This window comes from Procambarus clarkii, chromosome 76 (genome assembly GCF_040958095.1).
Source record: "Procambarus clarkii isolate CNS0578487 chromosome 76, FALCON_Pclarkii_2.0, whole genome shotgun sequence".
NCBI lineage: Eukaryota > Metazoa > Arthropoda > Malacostraca > Decapoda > Cambaridae > Procambarus > Procambarus clarkii.
Window position 1 is genome coordinate 22849413 of NC_091225.1, and position 24395 is coordinate 22873807.

At 44.8% G+C, this 24395-nt stretch overlaps 2 protein-coding genes across 2 annotated transcripts in view; both read right to left on the reverse strand.

The window, feature by feature from the left end:
* Nucleotides 1-24395, reverse strand: part of Ctl2 (Choline transporter-like 2) — a 357612-nt gene that overhangs the window by 323761 nt on the left and 9456 nt on the right. The gene's annotated exons all lie outside the window — the stretch shown is intronic.
* On the reverse strand, nucleotides 4655-6347 carry LOC138357225 (uncharacterized). Its single transcript, XM_069313885.1, has 2 exons — nucleotides 5119-6347; nucleotides 4655-4682 (listed from the first exon to the last, which is right to left on the reverse strand). The coding sequence occupies exons 1-2, from the start codon at nucleotides 6345-6347 to the stop codon at nucleotides 4655-4657; spliced, it is 1257 nt and encodes a 418-aa protein (XP_069169986.1).

Sequence of the window (24395 nt, forward strand, 5' to 3'; positions counted from 1 at the left end):
CTGTCATAGAGCAACACCCACAACACCTGTCATAGAGCAACACCTGTCATAGAGCAACACCCACAACACCTGTCATAGAGCAGCACCCACAACACCTGTCATAGAGCAACACCCACAACACCTGTCATAGAGCAACACCCACAACACCTGTCATAGAGCAGCACCCACAACACCTGTCATAGAGCAACACCCACAACACCTGTCATAGAGCAGCACCCACAACACCTGTCATAGAGCAACACCCACAACACCTGTCATAGAGCAACACCAACAACACCTGTCAGAGAGCAACACCCACAACACCTGTCATAGAGCAACACCTGTCATAGAGCAACACCAACAACACCTGTCATAGAGCAACACCCACAACACCTGTCATAGAGCAACACCTGTCATAGAGCAACACCCACAACACCTGTCATAGAGCAACACCCACAACACCTGTCATAGAGCAACACCCACAACACCTGTCATAGAGCAACACCCACAACACCTGTCATAGAGCAACACCCACAACACCTGTCATAGAGCAACACCTGTCATAGAGCAACACCTGTCATAGAGCAACACCCACAACACCTGTCATAGAGCAACACCCACAACACCTGTCATAGAGCAACACCCACAACACCTGTCATAGAGCAACACCCACAACACCTGTCATAGAGCAACACCCACAACACCTGTCATAGAGCAACACCTGTCATAGAGCAACACCCACAACACCTGTCATAGAGCAACACCCACAACACCTGTCATAGAGCAACACCCACAACACCTGTCATAGAGCAACACCCACAACACCTGTCATAGAGCAACACCCACAACACCTGTCATAGAGCAACACCCACAACACCTGTCATAGAGCAACACCCACAACACCTGTCATAGAGCAACACCTGTCATAGAGCAACACCTGTCATAGAGCAGCACCAACATATAGCCCCATATAAACAAACTATAACAAGGAATCATAGGCTGGATAACGACATGGCCGTTAAAGGTCGAATAACCTGGTTGTCTCGCACGGGCTCAGTACTCATGTAAAAGGTCAGTACTCATGTAAAAGGTCAGTACTCATGTAATGTACTCATGTAAAAGGTCAGTACTCATGTAAAAGGTCAGTACTCATGTAATGTACTCATGTAAAAGGTCAGTACTCGTGTAATGTACTCATGTAAAAGGTCAGTACTCGTGTAATGTACTCATGTAAAAGGTCAGTACTCGTGTAATGTACTCATGTAAAAGGTCAGTACTCGTGTAATGTACTCATGTAAAAGGTCAGTACTCGTGTAATGTACTCATGTAAAAGGTCAGTACTCGTGTAATGTACTCATGTAAAAGGTCAGTACTCGTGTAATGTACTCATGTAAAAGGTCAGTACTCGTGTAATGTACTCATGTAAAAGGTCAGTACTCGTGTAATGTACTCATGTAAAAGGTCAGTACTCGTGTAATGTACTCATGTAAAAGGTCAGTACTCGTGTAATGTACTCATGTAAAAGGTCAGTACTCGTGTAATGTACTCATGTAAAAGGTCAGTACTCGTGTAATGTACTCATGTAAAAGGTCAGTACTCGTGTAATGTACTCATGTAAAAGGTCAGTACTCGTGTAATGTACTCATGTAAAAGGTCAGTACTCGTGTAATGTACTCATGTAAAAGGTCAGTACTCGTGTAATGTACTCATGTAAAAGGTCAGTACTCGTGTAATGTACTCATGTAAAAGGTCAGTACTCGTGTAATGTACTCATGTAAAAGGTCAGTACTCGTGTAATGTACTCATGTAAAAGGTCAGTACTCGTGTAATGTACTCATGTAAAAGGTCAGTACTCGTGTAATGTACTCATGTAAAAGGTCAGTACTCGTGTAATGTACTCATGTAAAAGGTCAGTACTCGTGTAATGTACTCATGTAAAAGGTCAGTACTCGTGTAATGTACTCATGTAAAAGGTCAGTACTCGTGTAATGTACTCATGTAAAAGGTCAGTACTCGTGTAATGTACTCATGTAAAAGGTCAGTACTCGTGTAATGTACTCATGTAAAAGGTCAGTACTCGTGTAATGTACTCATGTAAAAGGTCAGTACTCGTGTAATGTACTCATGTAAAAGGTCAGTACTCGTGTAATGTACTCATGTAAAAGGTCAGTACTCGTGTAATGTACTCATGTAAAAGGTCAGTACTCGTGTAATGTACTCATGTAAAAGGTCAGTACTCGTGTAATGTACTCATGTAAAAGGTCAGTACTCGTGTAATGTACTCATGTAAAAGGTCAGTACTCGTGTAATGTACTCATGTAAAAGGTCAGTACTCGTGTAATGTACTCATGTAAAAGGTCAGTACTCGTGTAATGTACTCATGTAAAAGGTCAGTACTCGTGTAATGTACTCATGTAAAAGGTCAGTACTCGTGTAATGTACTCATGTAAAAGGTCAGTACTCGTGTAATGTACTCATGTAAAAGGTCAGTACTCGTGTAATGTACTCATGTAAAAGGTCAGTACTCGTGTAATGTACTCATGTAAAAGGTCAGTACTCGTGTAATGTACTCATGTAAAAGGTCAGTACTCGTGTAATGTACTCATGTAAAAGGTCAGTACTCGTGTAATGTACTCATGTAAAAGGTCAGTACTCGTGTAATGTACTCATGTAAAAGGTCAGTACTCGTGTAATGTACTCATGTAAAAGGTCAGTACTCGTGTAATGTACTCATGTAAAAGGTCAGTACTCGTGTAATGTACTCATGTAAAAGGTCAGTACTCGTGTAATGTACTCATGTAAAAGGTCAGTACTCGTGTAATGTACTCATGTAAAAGGTCAGTACTCGTGTAATGTACTCATGTAAAAGGTCAGTACTCGTGTAATGTACTCATGTAAAAGGTCAGTACTCGTGTAATGTACTCATGTAAAAGGTCAGTACTCGTGTAATGTACTCATGTAAAAGGTCAGTACTCGTGTAATGTACTCATGTAAAAGGTCAGTACTCGTGTAATGTACTCATGTAAAAGGTCAGTACTCGTGTAATGTACTCATGTAAAAGGTCAGTACTCGTGTAATGTACTCATGTAAAAGGTCAGTACTCGTGTAATGTACTCATGTAAAAGGTCAGTACTCGTGTAATGTACTCATGTAAAAGGTCAGTACTCGTGTAATGTACTCATGTAAAAGGTCAGTACTCGTGTAATGTACTCATGTAAAAGGTCAGTACTCGTGTAATGTACTCATGTAAAAGGTCAGTACTCGTGTAATGTACTCATGTAAAAGGTCAGTACTCGTGTAATGTACTCATGTAAAAGGTCAGTACTCGTGTAATGTACTCATGTAAAAGGTCAGTACTCGTGTAATGTACTCATGTAAAAGGTCAGTACTCGTGTAATGTACTCATGTAAAAGGTCAGTACTCGTGTAATGTACTCATGTAAAAGGTCAGTACTCGTGTAATGTACTCATGTAAAAGGTCAGTACTCGTGTAATGTACTCATGTAAAAGGTCAGTACTCGTGTAATGTACTCATGTAAAAGGTCAGTACTCGTGTAATGTACTCATGTAAAAGGTCAGTACTCGTGTAATGTACTCATGTAAAAGGTCAGTACTCGTGTAATGTACTCATGTAAAAGGTCAGTACTCGTGTAATGTACTCATGTAAAAGGTCAGTACTCGTGTAATGTACTCATGTAAAAGGTCAGTACTCATGTAATGTACTCATGTAAAAGGTCAGTACTCGTGTAATGTACTCATGTAAAAGGTCAGTACTCGTGTAATGTACTCATGTAAAAGGTCAGTACTCGTGTAATGTACTCATGTAAAAGGTCAGTACTCGTGTAATGTACTCATGTAAAAGGTCAGTACTCGTGTAATGTACTCATGTAAAAGGTCAGTACTCATGTAATGTACTCATGTAAAAGGTCAGTACTCATGTAATGTACTCATGTAAAAGGTCAGTACTCATGTAATGTACTCATGTAAAAGGTCAGTACTCATGTAATGTACTCATGTAAAAGGTCAGTACTCATGTAATGTACTCATGTAAAAGGTCAGTACTCATGTAATGTACTCATGTAAAAGGTCAGTACTCGTGTAATGTACTCATGTAAAAGGTCAGTACTCATGTAATGTACTCATGTAAAAGGTCAGTACTCATGTAATGTACTCATGTAAAAGGTCAGTACTCATGTAATGTACTCATGTAAAAGGTCAGTACTCATGTAATGTACTCATGTAAAAGGTCAGTACTCATGTAATGTACTCATGTAAAAGGTCAGTACTCGTGTAATGTACTCATGTAAAAGGTCAGTACTCATGTAATGTACTCATGTAAAAGGTCAGTACTCATGTAATGTACTCATGTAAAAGGTCAGTACTCATGTAAAAGGTCAGTACTCATGTAAAAGGTCAGTACTCATGTAAAAGGTCAGTACTCATGTAAAAGGTCAGTACTCATGTAAAAGGTCAGTACTCATGTAAAAGGTCAGTACTCATGTAAAAGGTCAGTACTCATGTAAAAGGTCAGTACTCATGTAAAAGGTCAGTACTCATGTAAAAGGTCAGATGTAACACAAACAAGGAGCAACTGTGTCAAGCTCAATAAGCCACAATGTTGGACTGAGAACAGAAGATGGTTTTTCACCCATAGGGTTATTAACCCATGGAACCGCCTACCCGATGAAGCCGTTAATGCAAAGACTGTTGAATTTCAAAATCAAACTGGAAAAGATTATCATTAGAAATGGGGTAAGCCGCCGGCTTCCCGTCCTCGCCGAGGCCACTAGTGTTAGTGGCCCTCAGGTAAATTCAGGTAAATATTGTAATTGAACCCTCTGGTGACTATTATTATTATTAAATCGTTCAGAAACTTGGGCTTAGGCTGTCCAACCTCTTGGGCTGGACGGTAGAGCGACGGTCTCACTTCATGCAAGTCGGCGTTCAATGCTTTGCCGTCCAAGTGGTTGGGCACCATCTCTTCCCTCTGTCCCATCCCAAATCCTGATCCTGAGCCCTTTCCAGTGCTATATAGTCGTGATGGCTTGGCACTTTCCCTTGGTAATTCCCTCCCTCCGCAAGAGACAAAGACCAAAACATATTCCTTAGCTCAAATGTCGAGTGGTGCAGGTGGTCTGACCTTGCAGTGACCTGACCTTGCAGTGACCTGACCTTGCAGTGACCTGACCTTGCAGTGACCTGACCTTGCAGTGACCTGACCTTGCTGTGACCTGACCTTGCAGTGGCCTGACCTTGCAGTGACCTGACCTTGCTGTGACCTGACCTTGCTGTGACCTGACCTTGCAGTGACCTGACCTTGCTGTGACCTGACCTTGCTGTAACCTGACCTTGCTGTAACCTGACCTTGCAGTGACCTGACCTTGCTGTGACCTGACCTTGCAGTGACCTGACCTTGCAGTGACCTGACCTTGCTGTGACCTGACCTTGCAGTGACCTGGCCTTGCAGTGACCTGACCTTGCTGTAACCTGACCTTGCTGTAACCTGACCTTGCTGTAACCTGACCTTGCAGTGACCTGACCTTGCAGTGACCTGACCTTGCTGTGACCTGACCTTGCAGTGACCTGACCTTGCTGTGACCTGACCTTGCAGTGACCTGACCTTGCAGTGACCTGGCCTTGCTGTGACCTGACCTTGCTGTGACCTGACCTTGCAGTGACCTGACCTTGCAGTGACCTGACCTTGCTGTAACCTGACCTTGCTGTAACCTGACCTTGCAGTGACCTGACCTTGCAGTGACCTGACCTTGCTGTGACCTGACCTTGCTGTGACCTGACCTTGCAGTGACCTGACCTTGCTGTGACCTGACCTTGCTGTGACCTGACCTTGCAGTGACCTGACCTTGCAGTGACCTGACCTTGCAGTGACATGACCTTGCTGTAACCTGACCTTGCTGTAACCTGACCTTGCAGTGACCTGACCTTGCTGTGACCTGACCTTGCTGTAACCTGACCTTGCTGTGACCTGACCTTGCAGTGACCTGACCTTGCTGTGACCTGACCTTGCTGTAACCTGACCTTGCTGTGACCTGACCTTGCAGTGACCTGACCTTGCTGTAACCTGACCTTGCAGTGACCTGACCTTGCAGTGACCTGACCTTGCAGTGACATGACCTTGCTGTAACCTGACCTTGCTGTAACCTGACCTTGCAGTGACCTGACCTTGCTGTGACCTGACCTTGCTGTAACCTGACCTTGCTGTGACCTGATCTTGCAGTGACCTGACCTTGCAGTAACCTGACCTTGCAGTGACCTGACCTTGCAGTAACCTGACCTTGCAGTGACCTGACCTTGCTGTGACCTGACCGTTCTACCACGGGTGTTGCCGGGTGTGTTGGGTAGAGTTACCATTCAGTTATATTTATAACACATATACTCCCGCTAGACTCCGCCCCTTTTGTCGCCTCATGGACTATAACCCACACACTACACTGTGACTCTTGACTGACATGGTGGTCGTCGCCAGGACGTATGGCTATCTTGAGGTTATCTTGAGATGATTTCGGGGCTTTAGTGTCCCCGCGGCCCGGTCCTCGACCAGGCCTCCACCCCCAGGAAGCAGCCCGTGACAGCTGACTAACTCCCAGGTACCTATTTACTGCTAGGTAACATAACTAGAGTCAATAACAGTAGAGGTGAGGAGCAGGCCATCGTATTACCCAAAGCCTCCTAGCATTACGTAAGTAATTAAGATATATGGCATATTTACTCACTTTAATGTTGGTACTGACTGTAAAATATGAACAAAATATATTTTTACTCTGAAATAATAAAATGTTATAACAAAATTAGACGAAACTAAGTGGCAGGTGACGCCATAGGAAGTCGACGATCCAAGCGACAATGTTGTGGAGCGACTTATCCAAGATAGTGTAGTCTGGAGGTTAGATTAGGTTAGGTACAGGAGGTTGATATACCAGCAAACACTCTCCAGAGCCTTCTAGCATTACGTAAGTAATGAAGAAATCTTATATATTTACTCCCTATAATGTTAACGAAAATCTATAATCATAAAGAAATTAGAAGTAAATATATGGCAGGTGACGCTATAGGAAGTCGACGGTCCAAATGCTAATGTTGTGGAGCGACTTATCCAAGATATTTTGTTGCCTGGAGAGTAGTATTGTAAACATGCAGTCTACTAGTTATTACCACCAAATAAATTTTCGACAATTTTCGCAGAGAAGTGCGACGATTGGTTCACTGTGTACCGGAATGAGCTGATATGCCAGAAAACTCTCCAGGCAATAATATATCTTGGAAAAGTCACTCCACAACATTAGCACTTGGATATTTGACTTCCTATGGCATCCTGGGCATATATATACATATTATATATATATATATATATATATATATATATATATATATATATATATATATATATATATATATATATATGTCGTACCTAATAGCCAGAACGCACTTCTCAGCCTACTATTCAAGGCCCGATTTGCCTAATAAGCCAAGTTTTCCTGAATTAATATATTTACTATAGTTTTTTTCTTATGAAATGATAAAGCAATCCTTTTCTCTATGTATGAGGTCAATTTTTTTTTATTGGAGTTAAAATTAACGTAGATATATGACCGAACCTAACCAACCCTACCTAACCTAACCTAACCTATAATTATAGGTAAGGTTAGGTTAGGTAGCCAAAAAAAGCTAGGTTAGGTTAGGTTAGGTAGGTTAGGTAGACGAAAAAACATTAATTCATGAAAACTTGGCTTATTAGGCAAATCGGGCCTTGAATAGTAGGCTGAGAAGTGCGTTCTGGCTATTAGGTACGACATATATATATATATATATATATATATATATATATATATATATATATATATATATATATATATATATATATATATATATAAATATATAAAACCCCCCCCACTAAACATTATCCCCAGGAAGTCTACGAGCCTGCTAGGAGCCAGTGGCTACGACAACCTTATATTTGGTTGTTTAGTAATGATAAAGAGTTTGAAGAGAAGGGAGGGTGAGAGGTAAAGGCCAGCACACAAGGTAATATGTTAGACAATACCAATAATGAGAGCAGTTGGACAGAGGAACCCGAGGAAGCTCAATATAACAAATGATGGACGTAAACTGAGGAATGTTGGAGAGCCGAAAGATGATTCCGATCCTGAGAGACGAGCAATCGAACCACGAAGCCAGCCCGTGGTTAAACAATAGTGCCTTGAGGAAAAGAGGAAGAGGAAAACACAATGGAACAGACACAGTATTGCAGGAGAGTACAATCGGGTCCGTTCTCGACTCACAATCAAGAATTCCGGGTTCGTATCCCGGGCGGGACAGAAATGGTTGGGCGCATTTCCTATTGCCTAATGCGTCTGTTCACCTAGCAGTAAGTACCCAGGAAAGTCAGTAAGTCAGTTTGTTGTGGGGTTGCATCCTACGAAGAGGGTCAGTAATTGGACCTTGGGATTAAGACGAAAGGAGAGGGAGACCTCCATATACAAATTAAGCCTAACATATATATATTCACTGGCTTCCTGTCCCCGGACACAATGAATAAAGCCATTCTAAAACAGGAAATGTAGAACATAGGCTGTAGAACATTCTACATAGGCACTGTAGAACATTCTACATAGGCACTGTAGAACATTCTACATAGGCACTGTAGAACATTCTACATAGGCACTGTAGAACATTCTACACAGGCACTGTAGAACATTCTACATAGGCACTGTAGAACATTCTACATAGGCACTGCAGAATATTCTACATAGGCACTGTAGAACATTCTACACAGGCACTGCAGAATATTCTACATAGGCACTGTAGAACATTCTACATATGCACTGTAGAACATTCTACATAGGCATTGTAGAACATTCTACATAGGCACTGTAGAACATTCTACATAGGCACTGTAGAACATTCTACATAGGCACTGTAGAACACAGAATAATAATATCTGCTGCCAAAGGATGAAGAAAGAGGATGTCTGGACAAGACGAGAGGCAGAGAAATAATATCACAGCTTGGAGGGTAGGCGCAACAGAACCATTACGACGATACATCAGAAGGAAGAAGACAGTTGTGAATGACAAAGCGTCTGAACTTTACAAAAGAGTTATGGGTACAGAGAGCGCGACTCGGCAAGCTGCCAGTGGTATACGATACATAAAGGCACCCAATTAGCCCCTAAATAGGTACCAGATGAAGGAGAAGAGTGGGGAGGCAAGACAAGTTAACACAGCTATCATAACACAAGTAATAATAATAATATTTTATTTAGGGAAAAGCTCATACATACAAAATGAGTTACAAGCAGAATTTTGGATTTCTAGATAGAGCTAGTATATAATATGACTACAGCCTCTAATACGCACAGCGTCTCGGGCAGGATGTGAGAGAGAAAAAAGTGAGCAAGCAAGTGAGCTACCTGCTTGTAAGTAAGTGCTTACTTACCTGCTTGTAAGTAAGCAAGCTAGTAGAATATCTAAATGTGACAAAATAAACAAGAGCAGACAAACCTTGAGAGCTAAAAGAGGCTGCTATAGAGCAGGCTAAACCATTAGCGATTATAATTAAAAACATCAGAGAAGAGGTCACTGTTAAACTAACAGAACACAACCCATCTAGCACCTAAATTCAGAACATCGCTAGGCAATAACCTCAAACTGCAAGCCACTAAGAGGCATACCCTGCACCAGAGACGACAATCACAAGACAAAATAATCACACAAAAATTATGAACTTCGTATGGACACAGGAAGGAAATTCCTGGCTGACAAACTTGCGGGGAGTGTACACGGTAATTCCGATAAAGACGGAAAACGAAAGATAAGTAGATTGTTAGAAGGACTTTGATAACAGCTCCACGCAGGAGATTTCCGCAGAACACAGGGAACCGAGCACAGGCTGTTGGGATGGTGCTTAATTCTGAAGGAGAATATTTAAACATATAAAACAACGGGTGACATTATAAATGGTGTCATTATAAATGGTGTCATTATAAATGGTGTCATTATAAATGGTGTCATTATAAATGGTGTCATTATAAAGGGTGACATTATAAATGGTGTCATTATAAATGGTGTCATTATAAAGGGTGGCAAGTCAAGGGATAGAGGTTTGAGATAAGGTAAGATATTTATCAGGAGAAAGCACTAAGCCGTTCAAGTATGTTTATTGAGACAAGAAAGAAATACATCTCAAAGGGATAGAGTAGCTTAGGCTATTTCTACCTCCCCTCCCACCCCTAAGCCATTACGACTGTATAACACTTGGAAGCGATATGAGGATAAGGATTTGGGATGGGACGAAAGAAAGGAATGGTGTCCAACCACATGGTGGACGGTCGGGGATTGGACGCCGACCTGGAAGTAATGAGACCGTCGCTCTACCGTCCAGCCCAAGTGATCGGGAGCTGCTTGAGAGCTGAGAGTGATGTAACAAGCTACCACAAAGGTCACTGTTTCTGGTATGTCAATAACCTAACCAAGGAGAAACGATTATGTAAATCAATTTTAATTTTATTTCTTTGAATTGTGCGGGATACGAACCACGGACGACGGAAAACTGATGAGAAGAATCAGAACAGAGATTGCAACAAAATGAAGAATGACCAAGATAATCTCAAGAACTGGGCTGAGATATGGATAATAAAGCTACATCCAGAAACCTAAAATATCACGAGAACTGAAGAAACGACGATTTCCTGCAACTGAGGAGAACCTGAAACTTATATAAAACAATAACATAATACCTCAGCCTAATACCCCGAGGCATACAGCAGTAGCAGGATAACATCAGCTAACTATGCAGAGCTGGTGAATGTAAGAATAACTTTCAGGGAATTAGGAAACGATGCCTTCATACTGCGGTCCACACGAGACCCAGTCAACAGTATACATCCCCGGCTTGGAACCCTCCTAAAGAAAGACAAAGCCAAACTATAAGTGTCGAGGTATACAACGAGCCTAGTGTACGGGTCTGAGCGCACCGGCCTATCTTGCAGAGGGATAAGACCATACACAAGAACACGGAGTGATGGTGATACATAACTACAGACAAGTAAACAAGAGACTGAGTCACTCCCAAGTAAACAAGGCAGGTAAACATGGCTCAGTGTGAGGCCAGGAGGAGCAAGAGAATATTGCTGGACACAAGAAAACAGATGAATTGCGCGGATGCTAGCAAGAACTTATTTATCGTAAATGGTGAATAAATGTAGAAGATTAGACAACAGAAGTCAATTCAATAAACAGTTTAAACAGAGGATACGATAACAAAAACAGGAGAGAAGGCAGTCATTGCTTAAGACAAACGGCAGTTGTGAAGACGGGGTCCAGAAGTAGCACTTGACTCTTAAGACACAGTTAAGTGAGTAAACACTCCCACATGCCTCCCGTCTTATCCCAGATCCTTATCCTGACCCCTTCCAAGTGCTATATAGTCGTAATGGCGTGGCGCTTTCCCCCTGATTTCTCCCTACCCTCACACATGGAAGTATATACAACACTCGCAAGCTAAGGCCTGCCCATTACACATCGGTCTTGATGCAGAAATAATGCGGACAGAAAGAGTTTCAGTCGGTGGTGACTTGTGCTACCAAATGTAGCCGCTGTAACTCGTAGGAATTAAAAGGTTCAATTGCGAACCGAACATGTAAGAGACGTTTATATTTATATACAAAACGGAGACCAATATCCTCGTGTTTGTATACGGTGACTGATCGGTACCTTAGTACAAAACCTATGTTTACCTCCAACTTCCATTCTTTTTTCAGGGGTAATGGGCAGTATTTGGCTAGCCGGGTGACGTTAGTGTTTGCTAGGCTACGGCTGGGGCCAGGACCTGGCGGGCGGCAGCGCTGCGACAGAACCCAGCTGGTGTCTTGTCTATTAATGTTGCCCTGTTTTAAGGTCAAATGCCCTAGTTTACAACATTACGGTATCTTGTATGGTAACAACATCCCCAAGGACGCATGATGACAAAAAGCATTGACGTCAGCCTAACAAATATAGACAAGCAACACACAGGTCAGCCTAGCAAATATAGACAAGCAACACACAGGTCAGCCTAGTAAATATAGACAAGCAACACACAGGTCAGCCTAGCAAATGTTGACAAGCAACACACAGGTCAGCCTAGCAAATGTTGACAAGCAACACACAGGTCAGCCTAGCAAATGTTGACAAGCAACACACAGGTCAGCCTAGCAAATATAGACAAGCAACACACAGGTCAGCCTAGTAAATGTTGACAAGCAACACACAGGTCAGCCTAGCAAATATAGACAAGCAACACACAGGTCAGCCTAGCAAATATAGACAAGCAACACACAGGTCAGCCTAGCGAATGTGATAAGCGCCTGTGGTAAATATGATCCATATATCACGTAACATTAAAAACTAATTCTATTAGGCTTGGGATTTTGAGAGTGCTAGTTTATTATCACAGACATTCATCTTCATTTCAAGCAGCGAAATAATTGATGCAGTTTTATATTTAAAATACGTTTATAACAAAGTTTGTCAGTTGAGTTACTCAACTGACTCAACGTGAGTATCATTTGAGGCATCGTGTGAAGCTTATTGTTGCTTGGGGTGTCTTGATTATTGTGCACCCCATACTCATGCTGTGAGTGGTGGGTTATTGTGCACCCCATACTCATGCTGTGAGTGGTGGGTTATTGTGCACCCCATACTCATGCTGTGAGTGGTGGGTTATTGTGCACCCCATACTCATGCTGTGAGTGGTGGGTTATTGTGCACCCCATACTCATGCTGTGAGTGGTGGGTTATTGTGCACCCCATACTCATGCTGTGAGCGGTGGGTTATTGTGCACCCCATACTCATCTTGTGAGTGGTGGGTTATTGTGCACCCCATACTCATCCTGTGAGCGATGGGTTATTGTGCACCCCATACTCATCCTGTGAGCGATGGGTTATTGTGCACCCCATACTCATGCTGTGAGTGGTGGGTTATTGTGCACCCCATACTCATGCTGTGAGTGGTGGGTTATTGTGCACCCCATACTCATCCTGTGAGTGGTGGGTTATTGTGCACCCCATACTCATCCTGTGAGTGGTGGGTTATTGTGCACCCCATACTCATCCTGTGAGCGATGGGTTATTGTGCACCCCATACTCATCCTGTGAGTGGTGGGTTATTGTGCACCCCATACTCATCCTGTGAGCGATGGGTTATTGTGCACCCCATACTCATCCTGTGAGCGATGGGTTATTGTGCACCCCATATTCATCCTGTGAGCGATGGGTTATTGTGCATCCCATACTCATCCTGTGAGCGATGGGTTATTGTGCACCCCATACTCATCCTGTGAGCGGTGGGTTATTGTGCACCCCATACTCATCCTGTGAGCGTGTAGGTTAGTGCACCCCATACTCATCCTGTGAGTGGTGGGTCATTGTGCACCCCATACTCATCCTGTGAGCGGTGGGTTATTGTGCACCCCATACTCATCATGTGTACCATTCACATGATGAGTATTGGGTGCACAATAAATTACCACTCACATGATGAGTATTGGGTGCACAATAAACACTCACACAATGAGTATTGCATGCACAATAAATGAACTAAATAGTAAGACAAGGAGAAGCATGTAGAGACTGTGCAGGTTGGCGGAGGTGATGGAATTACTACACTCTTGGCTCTACCTACACATTCCTCCCTGAAGACTGAGACATTCCTCCCTGAAGACTTAGACATTCCCTCATGAAGACGGAGACATTCCCTCCTGAAGACTGAGACATTCCTCCCTGAAGACTGAGACATTCCCTCATGAAGACTGAGACATTCCCTCCTGAAGACTGAGACATTCCCCCCTGAAGACTGAGACATTCCCTCCTGAAGACTGAGACATTCCCCCTGAAGACTGAGACATTCCCTCCTGAAGACTGAGACATTCCCCCCTGAAGACTGAGACATTCCCTCATGAAGACTGAGACATTCCCCCCTGAAGACTGAGACATTCCTCCCTGAAGACTGAGATATTCCCTCCTGAAGACTGAGACATTCCCTCCTGAAGACTGAGACATTCCCTCATGAAGACTGAGACATTCCCTCCTGAAGACTGAGACATTCCCTCCTGAAGACTGAGACATTCCCTCATGAAGACTGAGACATTCCCTCATGAAGACTGAGACATTCCCTCCTGAAGACTGAGACATTCCCTCCTGAAGACTGAGACATTCCCTCCTGAAGACTGAGACATTCCCTCATGAAGACTGAGACATTCCCTCATGAAGACTGAGACATTCCCTCCTGAAGACTGAGACATTCCCTCCTGAAGACTGAGACATTCCCTCATGAAGACTGAGACATTCCCTCCTGAAGACTGAGACATTCCCTCCTGAAGACTGAGACATTCCCTCATGAAGACTGAGATATTCCCTCCTGAAGACTGAGACATTCCCCCTGAAGACTGAGACATTCCCTCCTGAAGACTGAGACATTCCCCCCTGAAGACTGAGATATTCCCTCCTGAAGACTGAGACATTCCCTCCTGAAGACTGAGACATTCCCTCCTGAAGACTGAGACATTCCCCCCTGAAGACTGAGACATTCCCTCATGAAGACTGAGACATTCCCTCCTGAAGACTGAGACATTCCCTCCCTGAAGACTGAGACATTCCCTCCTGAAGACTGAGACATTCCCTCCTGAAGACTGAGACATTCCCTCCCTGAAGACTGAGACATTCCCTCCTGAAGACTGAGACATTCCCCCGTGAAGACTGAGGCATTCCCTCATGAAGACTGAGACATTCCCTCATGAAGACTGAGACATTCCCCCCTGAAGACTGAGACATTCCCTCATGAAGACTGAGACATTCCCCTTGAAGACTGAGACATTCCCCCCTGAAGACTGAGACATTCCCTCCTGAAGACTGAGACATTCCCTCCTGAAGACTGAGACATTCCCCTGAAGACTGAGACATTCCCCCCCCTGAAGACTGAGACATTCCCTCATGAAGACTGAGACATTCCCTCATGAAGACTGAGACATTCCCCCCTGAAGACTGAGACATTCCCTCCTGAAGACTGAGACATTCCCTCCTGAAGACTGAGACATTCCCCCTGAAGACTGAGACATTCCCCCCCCCTAAAGACTGAGACATTCCCTCATGAAGACTGAGACATTCCCTCCTGAAGACTGAGACATTCCCTCCTGAAGACTGAAACATTCCCTCCTGAAGACTGAGACATTTCCCCCTGAAGACTGAGACATTCCCCCCTGAAGACTGAGACATTCCCTCCTGAAGACTGAGACATTCCCTCCTGAAGACTGAAACATTCCCTCCTGAAGACTGAGACATTTCCCCTGAAGACTGAGACATTCCCCCCTGAAGACTGAGACATTCCCCCCTGAAGACTGAGACATTCCCCCCTGAAGACTGAGACATTCCTCCCTGAAGACTGAGTCATTCCCTTCTGAAGACTCAGACATTCCCCCCCCTAAAGACTGAGACATTCCCTCCTGAAGACTGAGACATTCCCTCCTGAAGACTGAGACATTCCCTCCTGAAGACTTAGACATTCCCTCCTTAAGACTGAGACATTCCCCCCTGAAGACTGAGACATTCCCCCCTGAAGACTGAGACATTCCTCCCTGAAGACTGAGACATTCCCTCATGAAGACTGAGTCATTCCCTCCTGAAGACTCAGACATTCCCCCCCTAAAGACTGAGACATTCCCTCCTGAAGACTGAGACATTCCCTCCTGAAGACTGAGACATTCCCTCCATCAGTACACCTCTTGGGTCGTTCCTCCTCCTTAACACCCATCACAGTCAGACGAGTCACATAGCTATGGAAGGTGAAGATCACGCCACAGATATAACCAAGAGCCAAGTCATTAAACTCTATTGGTTGGTTTTGGGAAAGGAATTATGTTAGACCTAAGTTCACCCTAGGACCTAGGTCCACCCTAGGACCTAGGTCCACCCTAGGACCTGGGTCCACCCTAGGACCTAGGTCCACCCTAGGACCTGGGTCCACCCTAGGACCTAGGTCCACCCTAGGACCTAGGTCCACCCTAGGACCTAGGTCCACCCTAGGACCTGGGTCCACCCTAGGACCTAGGTCCACCCTAGGACCTGGGTCCACCCTAGGACCTAGGTCCACCCTAGGACCTGGGGTCCACCCTAGGACCTAGGTCCACCCTAGGACCTGGGTCCACCCTAGGACCTAGGTCCACCCTAGGACCTAGGTCCACCCTAGGACCTGGGTCCACCCTAGGACCTAGGTCCAACCCTAGGACCTAGGTCCACCCTAGGACCTGGGTCCACCCTAGGACCTGGGTCCACCCTAGGACCTGGGTCCACCCTAGGACCTGGGTCCACCCTAGGACCTGGGTCCACCCTAGGACCTGGGTCTACCCTAGGACCTGGGTCCACCCTAGGACCTGGGTCTACCCTAGGACCTGGGTCCACCCTAGGGACCTGGGTCCACCCTAGGACCTGGGTCCACCCTCAGTACCTGGGTCTACCCTAGGACCTGGGTCCACCCTAGGACCTGGGTCCACCCTAGGACCTGGGTCCACCCTAGGACCTGGGTCCACCCTAGGACCTGGGTCCACCCTAGGACCTGGGTCCACCCTAGGACCTGGGTCCACCCTAGGACCTAGGTCTACCCTAGGACCTGGGTCCACCCTAGGACCTGGGTCCACCCTAGGACCTGGGTCCACCCTAGGACCTGGGTCCACCCTAGGACCTGGGTCCACCCTAGGACCTGGGTCCACCCTAGGACCTAGGTCCACCCTAGGACCTGGGTCCACCCTAGGACCTGGGTCCACCCTAGGACCTGGGTCCACCCTAGGACCTGGGTCCACCCTAGGACCTGGGTCCACCCTAGGTCCACCCTAGGACCTAGGTCCACCCTAGACCTGGGTCCACCCTAGGACCTGGGTCTACCCTAGGACCTGGGTCCACCCTAGGACCTGGGTCCACCCTAGGACCTGGGTCCACCCTAGGACCTGGGTCCACCCTAGGACCTGGGTCCACCCTAGGACCTGGGTCCACCCTAGGACCTGGGTCCACCCTAGGACCTGGGTCTACCCTAGGACCTGGGTCCACCCTAGGACCTGGGTCCACCCTAGGACCTGGGTCCACCCTAGGACCTGGGTCTACCCTAGGATCTGGGTCCACCCTAGGACCTGGGTCCACCCTAGGACCTGGGTCCACGCTAGGACCTGGGTCTACCCTAGGACCTGGGTCCACCCTAGGACCTAGGTCTACCCTAGGACCTGGGTCCACCCTAGGACCTGGGTCCACCCTAGGACCTAGGTCCACCCTAGGACCTAGGTCCACCATAGAACCTGGGTCCACCCTAGGACCTGGGTCCACCCTAGGACCTGGGTCCACCCTAGGACCTGGGTCCACCCTAGGACCTGGGTCCACCCTAGGACCTAGGTCTACCCTAGGACCTGGATCCACCCTAGGTCCACCCTAGGACTGTGTCCTGGCCGGAAATCGAACCCGTAACCCAGTTTTTGAACCATCGACATAAGTCACTCTAGTGCAGAAACCCTTGGACACGTATGCAATGTTAGGTAAGTACACAACACATTTTTCTGGCTCGAGCTGCAGCTCCTGCGCCCCGCCTCTTGCAAATGTCCATCGTCTTATGCAATGACTCAAAACCTCTTAGCTTCCCATGATATCTAATGTTAAAGAAACGGATGGAGGCAGCTCTCCCATACTTGAGACCACTTACTTTCTGCCATCACACTAGAGACGTGTTTCATCACGTCCTTGGGGCTCGCCTGCCCGTCTGGCCTCCGTACATGTCTTCTCGCGACGCTACACTCACTTCTCTACGGTGTGTATCATCGTCAGGTCTGTGACTACATGCACGACTCTTGTAGCAGGCGCATAGCACTCGTAGCCCTGCACCCTCAACATTTACCCTCATTTAAATCATGAATGTTTCTTCTTGACGCCGAATGTTAACGCAGGATATATGATATATGGCACAAAACTCTTCCCAAATATCGTGTTTAGCTCTTAGGTAACTAACACTGCTGCAAGATTTTTACCACATCACAGCTACAGTACTATAATTAGACTATTGTTTACACAGGCGAGTACAGGAACAGACACTGCTATTGACTCCTGTTACCAGGCTGAGAGCTTCCCCATCCCATAGCTTGTGGTAAGCCTTCCTGCCTTGTGTCTATCTTGTGTAGCTTACGGGGATCAACAGCCACGCGGCCCGGGCTCCGACCAGGCCTCCCGGTTGGTTGTCTGGTCAACTAGGCTGCTGGACGCCGCTGCAAGCAGTCTGACTCATATATATATATAATATATATATATATATATATATATATATATATATATATTAGTATATTTTGGTAGCAGTCTTTCCTGTAGACATATATTATTAAATATGACCGAAAAAGTAAGATTAATAATTCTAACACGAATTTTCTCAATCTTTCGTACATTTCTTTTCACTGTTGGAGGCAATTCAAAAATCAATTCTCCAAAATTCATTTTTATTTCTAGTCTGACGCGACACTTGAGCGCGTTTCGTAAAACTTATTACATTTTCAAAGACTTTAGCTAACACATACACAACTGAATAGAACTTACACATCTCCGATTTTGTTTATATCTACATTTGAGTGAGATGGATGGGGTGAGGTGGTATTTAATTAGGTATTAATTTCATCAACACAATCCAGAACATGAAGCAATGGGTATTGAATAGAAGTGATTGCAGAAAGCCTATTGGTCCATATTTCTTGATGCTTCAGTTATTTCCCGATGTAACAGTCATGGAAAAGAGCGGAGGTTTCCACACTGCAGTCTACACTAAGGAAACGAACATAGGAATGTGCCTAAATGCCAAAAGCGACTGCCCAGATAGGTACAAGAGGAGTTTTGTTAACGCATATGTCGACCGTGCTCTCAGCCACAGCTCAGAATGGAAGCAAGTCGACGAAGAACTCTGTAGGGTAAGGCAGGTCCTAGTCAACAACGGCTTCTCCAATGGTTTCGTCGAAGACATCATAAGAAGGAAAGTGAAACGCCATGCAACCTCTGAAGAGACAACCAACACAACACCTATACCCCCTATTAGACTATTTTACAGGAATTTCTTTTCCACAGCTCATGAAACGGAGGAAAGGGTCCTGAAAGATATTGTTAATAGAAACGTTATCCCTACAGACAAAAATCAGAGGATACAACTGACGATTTACTATAAAACCAGAAAAACGGCCAGCCTACTCATGAGAAACTCTCCAGACACAAAACAGAACGCTTTAAAAGAAACTAACGTCGTCTATGCCTTCAAATGCCCTCTTGGGGACTGTAAGCTCCAAAAAACCCAGTATATAGGCAAGACAACAACATCTCTTTCTAGGCGTTTAACGATGCATAAGCAACAGGGCTCCATTAAGGAACATATAATTTCCCACAACCAAACCATCGCCAGAGAAATCCTAGTAAACAACACAGAAATCATCGATAGATACAGCGATAGCAGGCGGCTTGACGTTTGCGAGGCATTACACATCAAGAAGTCAACACCAGCAATTAACAGCCAATTAATGCACAACTATATTCTACCCACCTCAAGACTCCGCTCCAATATAGAAGCATCAAGAAATATGGACCAATAGGCTTTCTGCAATCACTTCTATTCAATACCCATTGCTTCATGTTCTGGCTTGTGTTGATGAAATTAATACCTTATTAAATACCACCTCACCCCATCCACGTCACTCAAATGTAGATATAAACAAAATCGGAGATGTGTAAGTTCTATTCAGTTGTGTATGTGTTAGCTAAAGTCTTTGAAAATGTAATAAGTTTTACGAAACGCGCTCAAGTGTCGCGTCAGACTAGAAATAAAAATGAATTTTGGAGAATTGATTTTTGAATTACCTCCAACAGTGAAAAGAAATGTACGAAAGATTGAGAAAATTCGTGTTAGAATTATTAATCTTACTTTTTCGGTCATATTTAATATATATATATATATTATATATATATATATATATATATATATATATATATATATATATTTATATATATATATATATATATATATATATATATATATATATATATATATATATATATATATATGCGTCTGTGTCTAAGCCATCCACCACCAACACTCGCAACATGGTTGTGGTGTGAATTATAATGAACAAACCAAACTTTCCCTCCCGATCCTGGCCGCCTCCGACTGGACCTGCACACCTGTGCATCCCTCCCCCTGCAAGTTTCACACACTCACACACACACACACACTCACACACACACACACACACACACACACACACACACACACACACACACACACAGAGGACAGCTTGAGGCTTCAAGAAGACCTGGACAAGATGCAGGAATGGTCGAACAAATGGTTGTTAGAGTTTAACCCAAGCAAATGTAATGTAATGAAGATAGGGGTAGGAAGCAGGAGACCAGATACAAGGTATCATTTGGGAGACTAAATACTTCAAGAGTCAGAGAGAGAGTAAGATCTGGGGGTTGATATCACGCCAGACCTGTCCCCTGAGGCCAACATCAAAAGGATATCATCAGCAGCATATGCTAGAATAGCCAAGATAAGAACTATCTTTGGAAACTTGTGTAAGCAATCTTTAAGAACCTTGTATACCACTTATGTCAGACCAATCCTGGAGTATGCAGCTTCTGCCTGGAATTCATGCCTAGTTAAACACAAGACAAATTTAGAGAAGATTCAGAGGTCTGCCACCAGACAAATCCCAGAACTGAGAAGTATGAGTTACTAGGAAAGGCTATGAGAACTAAACCTCACGTCCCTGGAAGACAGAAGAATAAGGGGAGATATGATCACCACCTACAAAATTCTCAGAGGAATTGACCGGGTGGATAAAGACCAACTATTTAGCACGGGTGGCACACGAACACAGAAACACAGGTGTCCCGAACCCAAATGAGCCACAGAGACATTAGAAAGAATTTGTTCAGTATCAGAGTAGTTATTAAATGGAATGCATTAAGCAGTGATGTGGTGGAGGCTGACTCCATACACAGTTTCAAGTGTAGATATGATAGAGCCCAATAGGCTCAGGAATCTGTACACCTGTTGATTGACGGTTGAGAGGCGGGACCAAAGAGCCAGAGCTCAACCCCCGCAAGCACAATTAGGTGAGTACAACTAGGTGAGTACACACACATACACACACACACACACACACACACACACACACACACACACACACACACACACACACACACACACACACACACACACACAGACACACACACATGAGCTGAGGGTATGAGCTACGAGGAGAGACTACGGGAATTAAACCTCACTTCGCTGGAAGACAGAAGAGTTAGGGGGGACATGATCACCACATTCAAGATTCTGAAGGGGATTGATAGGGTAGATAAAGACAGTCTATTTAACACAAGGGGAACACGCACAAGGGGACACAGGTGGAAACTGAGTGCCCAAATGAGCCACAGAGATATTAGAAAGAACTTTTTTAGTGTCAGAGTGGTTGACAAATGGAATGCATTAGGGGGTGATGTGGTGGAGGCTGACTCCATACACAGTTTCAAGTGTAGATATGACAGAGCCTGATAGGCTCAGGAATCTGTACACCTGTTGATTGACGGTTGAGAGGCGGGACCAAAGAGCCAGAGCTCAACCCCCGCAAACACAACTAGGTGAGTACAACTAGGTGAGTACACACACACACACACACACACACTCAAGATAGAAAAAAAGAGGTAATATGATCTCCACTTACAAAATACTAACAGGAATCTATCAAATTGACAAAGAGGAATTCCTCAAACCAGCAACTTCACGAATAAAAGAATGCAGATTCAAGCTAAGGAAACAAAGGTGCCCCCCCCCCCAAAAAAAAAAAAAAAAAATTAGAAAGTTTTTTTTTTTCAAACAGAGTGGTAGACGGTTGGAACAAGCTAAGTGAGAAGGTGGTGGAAGCCAAAACCATCAGTAGTTTCAAAGCGTTATATGACAAAGAGTGCTGGGAAGACGGGACACCATGAGCGTAGCTCTCTTCCTGTAATGACACTTAGGTAATTACACACACATACACACCCACAGCCCGCCCCCCACTCTCCCCCACCCCACCTAAGCCTTCCCCTCTCCACCACTCCCCTAAACCCTCCCCTCTTCCTCACCCCTCCCTTCCCCCCCACGCCACCCAAGCCCTCCCCCCCTTTTCTGCCCCCCTTCTCCCCCATCCCCCTCAAGCCCTTCATCCCCCCCAAGCCTCCCAATCTCCCACACCCCACAACCCTCCCCCACTCACTCTCCCCCAACCCTCCCCTTCTCACTCTCCCCCTCTCTCCCACCCCCCTACCCTCTCCCTCTTCCCACCCCCCCCAAACCCTTCCTCCTCCACCAGTCTCCCCTACCATATCCTCCCAGCTCCCACTCATCCCAGATCCCACAGGTCCCCCCCCCCCCCAGAGGAGAAGCAGAAGAGAGTCAGTTTCAGGGTGATGTACTCGAACATAGATGAGATCACAAGCAAGGCAAGTGAACTAAGGGAAAGTGCACAAGAAGTGAACCCAGATGTAATCGGACTCACTGAAACAAAACTCTCAGGAATCATAACGAATGCCGTGTTTCCCCAGGAGTACACAGTAAAAAGGAAAGAGAGGGAAGGTAGGGGAGGAGGCGGAGTGGCCCTACTAATGAGAAAGGAATGGAGTTTCAAGGAGATGGCTATCCCGGGCTGTGAGGGATTCAGAGACTACATAACAGGAACCATGGCAATGGGAGGACCAAGAAAAGTAGTAGCCGTGAAATATAACCCTCCGCCAAATGACAGAAGACCCAGTCAAGAGTATGACAACAATAACATGGCAGATAACACTATAATTGAGAGGGCAGCCTCTGCTGCCTGTAGAAATAGATCCCATTTGCTCATCATGGGGGACTTCAATCATGGAAGGATAGCCTGGGAGAACAAAGAACCGCATGGAGGCGAGGATATGTGGAGAGCCAAACTATTGGAGGTGGTGACTAGAAACTTTTTAACCCAGCATGTCAGGGAATCCACAAGGATGAGAGGAAACGATGAACCAGCGAGACTCGACCTAGTCTTCACTCAACGACTCCGACATAAGAGAAATCGGTTTTGAGGCCCCAGTAGGAATGAGCGATCACAGGGTACTGGCGTTTGAGTACCTGGTTGAAGAAGGGTTATTGAACTCGAGGAGGGGTACTGAAAACAAAAGGCTGGCATTCCAAAAGGGAAACTATGAGGAGATAAGAAAATTCCTAACAGATATAACATGGGAAACAGAGCTCAGGGGAAAGACGGCCAAAGACATGACGGACTACATCACGCAGAAGTGCAAGGATGCACCAAACAAGTTTGTCCCAGTCCAAAAGAAAAACAATGAAATGAAGATGAGAAACTCATGGTTTAATCAGAGATGTAGGCTAGTAAAGCAGCAAAGTAAAAGGGCGTGGAGAAACTATAGGAATAACAGGACACTTGAGAGCAGAGAAAGACACCAGAGTGCCAGGAATGAATATGTCGGGATGAGAAGAGAGGCAGAAAGACAATACGAAAATGACATTACAAGCAAGGCAAAGACTCAGCCTAAATTGCTGCACAGCCACATCAGGAGAAAAAAACAGTAAAGGAACAGGTAATGAAATTAAGGACAGGGACAGAAGGATGACCTCCTCACGGAGTCAAATACAGTATTTGGAGCTTTCACAGAAACCCATGCTGGGGAATTCTTAGTGAGATCTGGATTCCAGGATATAACCTATACAGGTGTGATAGGAAAATTAGGTCACATGGAGGAGTGGGTCTATATATTAGGGAAGACCTTGTATGCTCGGAGCTCCTTAACGTTACAAATGAGGTGGTAGAGGTACTGGGATTAAAAATAGAGAAAATAAATTTAGTGATTATACTAATATACAAACCGCCAGACGCAACGGCCGAGGAATTCACAGAACAGATAAACAAAATAGAGAATAGCCTTGATAATTTGGAGAACCCGATACCTGATATCATCTTCCGAGGTGACTTCCACTTGCCAAGTCTCAGATGGAGAATAGCAAACAATAATATTATACCAGGAAATCTATCGGGACCTAACCAACCACAGATTAGAGAACTACTTAGATTCTGTGACAAACTTACTCTCAACCAGCAGATATCAGAGCCAACGAGAAATGAAAATATTCTAGATCGGGTCTTTACGAAAAATGAAGACATTATCAGGGACATTACGATATCAGATACCACATACTCAGATTACAAGCTCATTGAAGTGCAAACGACCATCAATACTCAGAATAGACCTAAAACGTTGATAAAGCGAGAGGGGCTATTCAGTAAATTCAATTTTAATAATAAAAGGATAGACTGGGAGATAATAAACAGGGAACTT

Bases quoted from the DNA above. Each gene is read 5' to 3' on its own strand.
- LOC138357225 (XM_069313885.1), bottom strand. From the start codon at position 6,347: ATGGTAACTCTACCCAACACACCCGGCAACACCCGTGGTAGAACGGTC. The intron at 4,683-5,118 runs GTCAGACCACCT...GAAATTCAACAG, and splicing joins CAAGGTCAGGTCACTGCAAG to TCTTTGCATTAACGGCTTCA.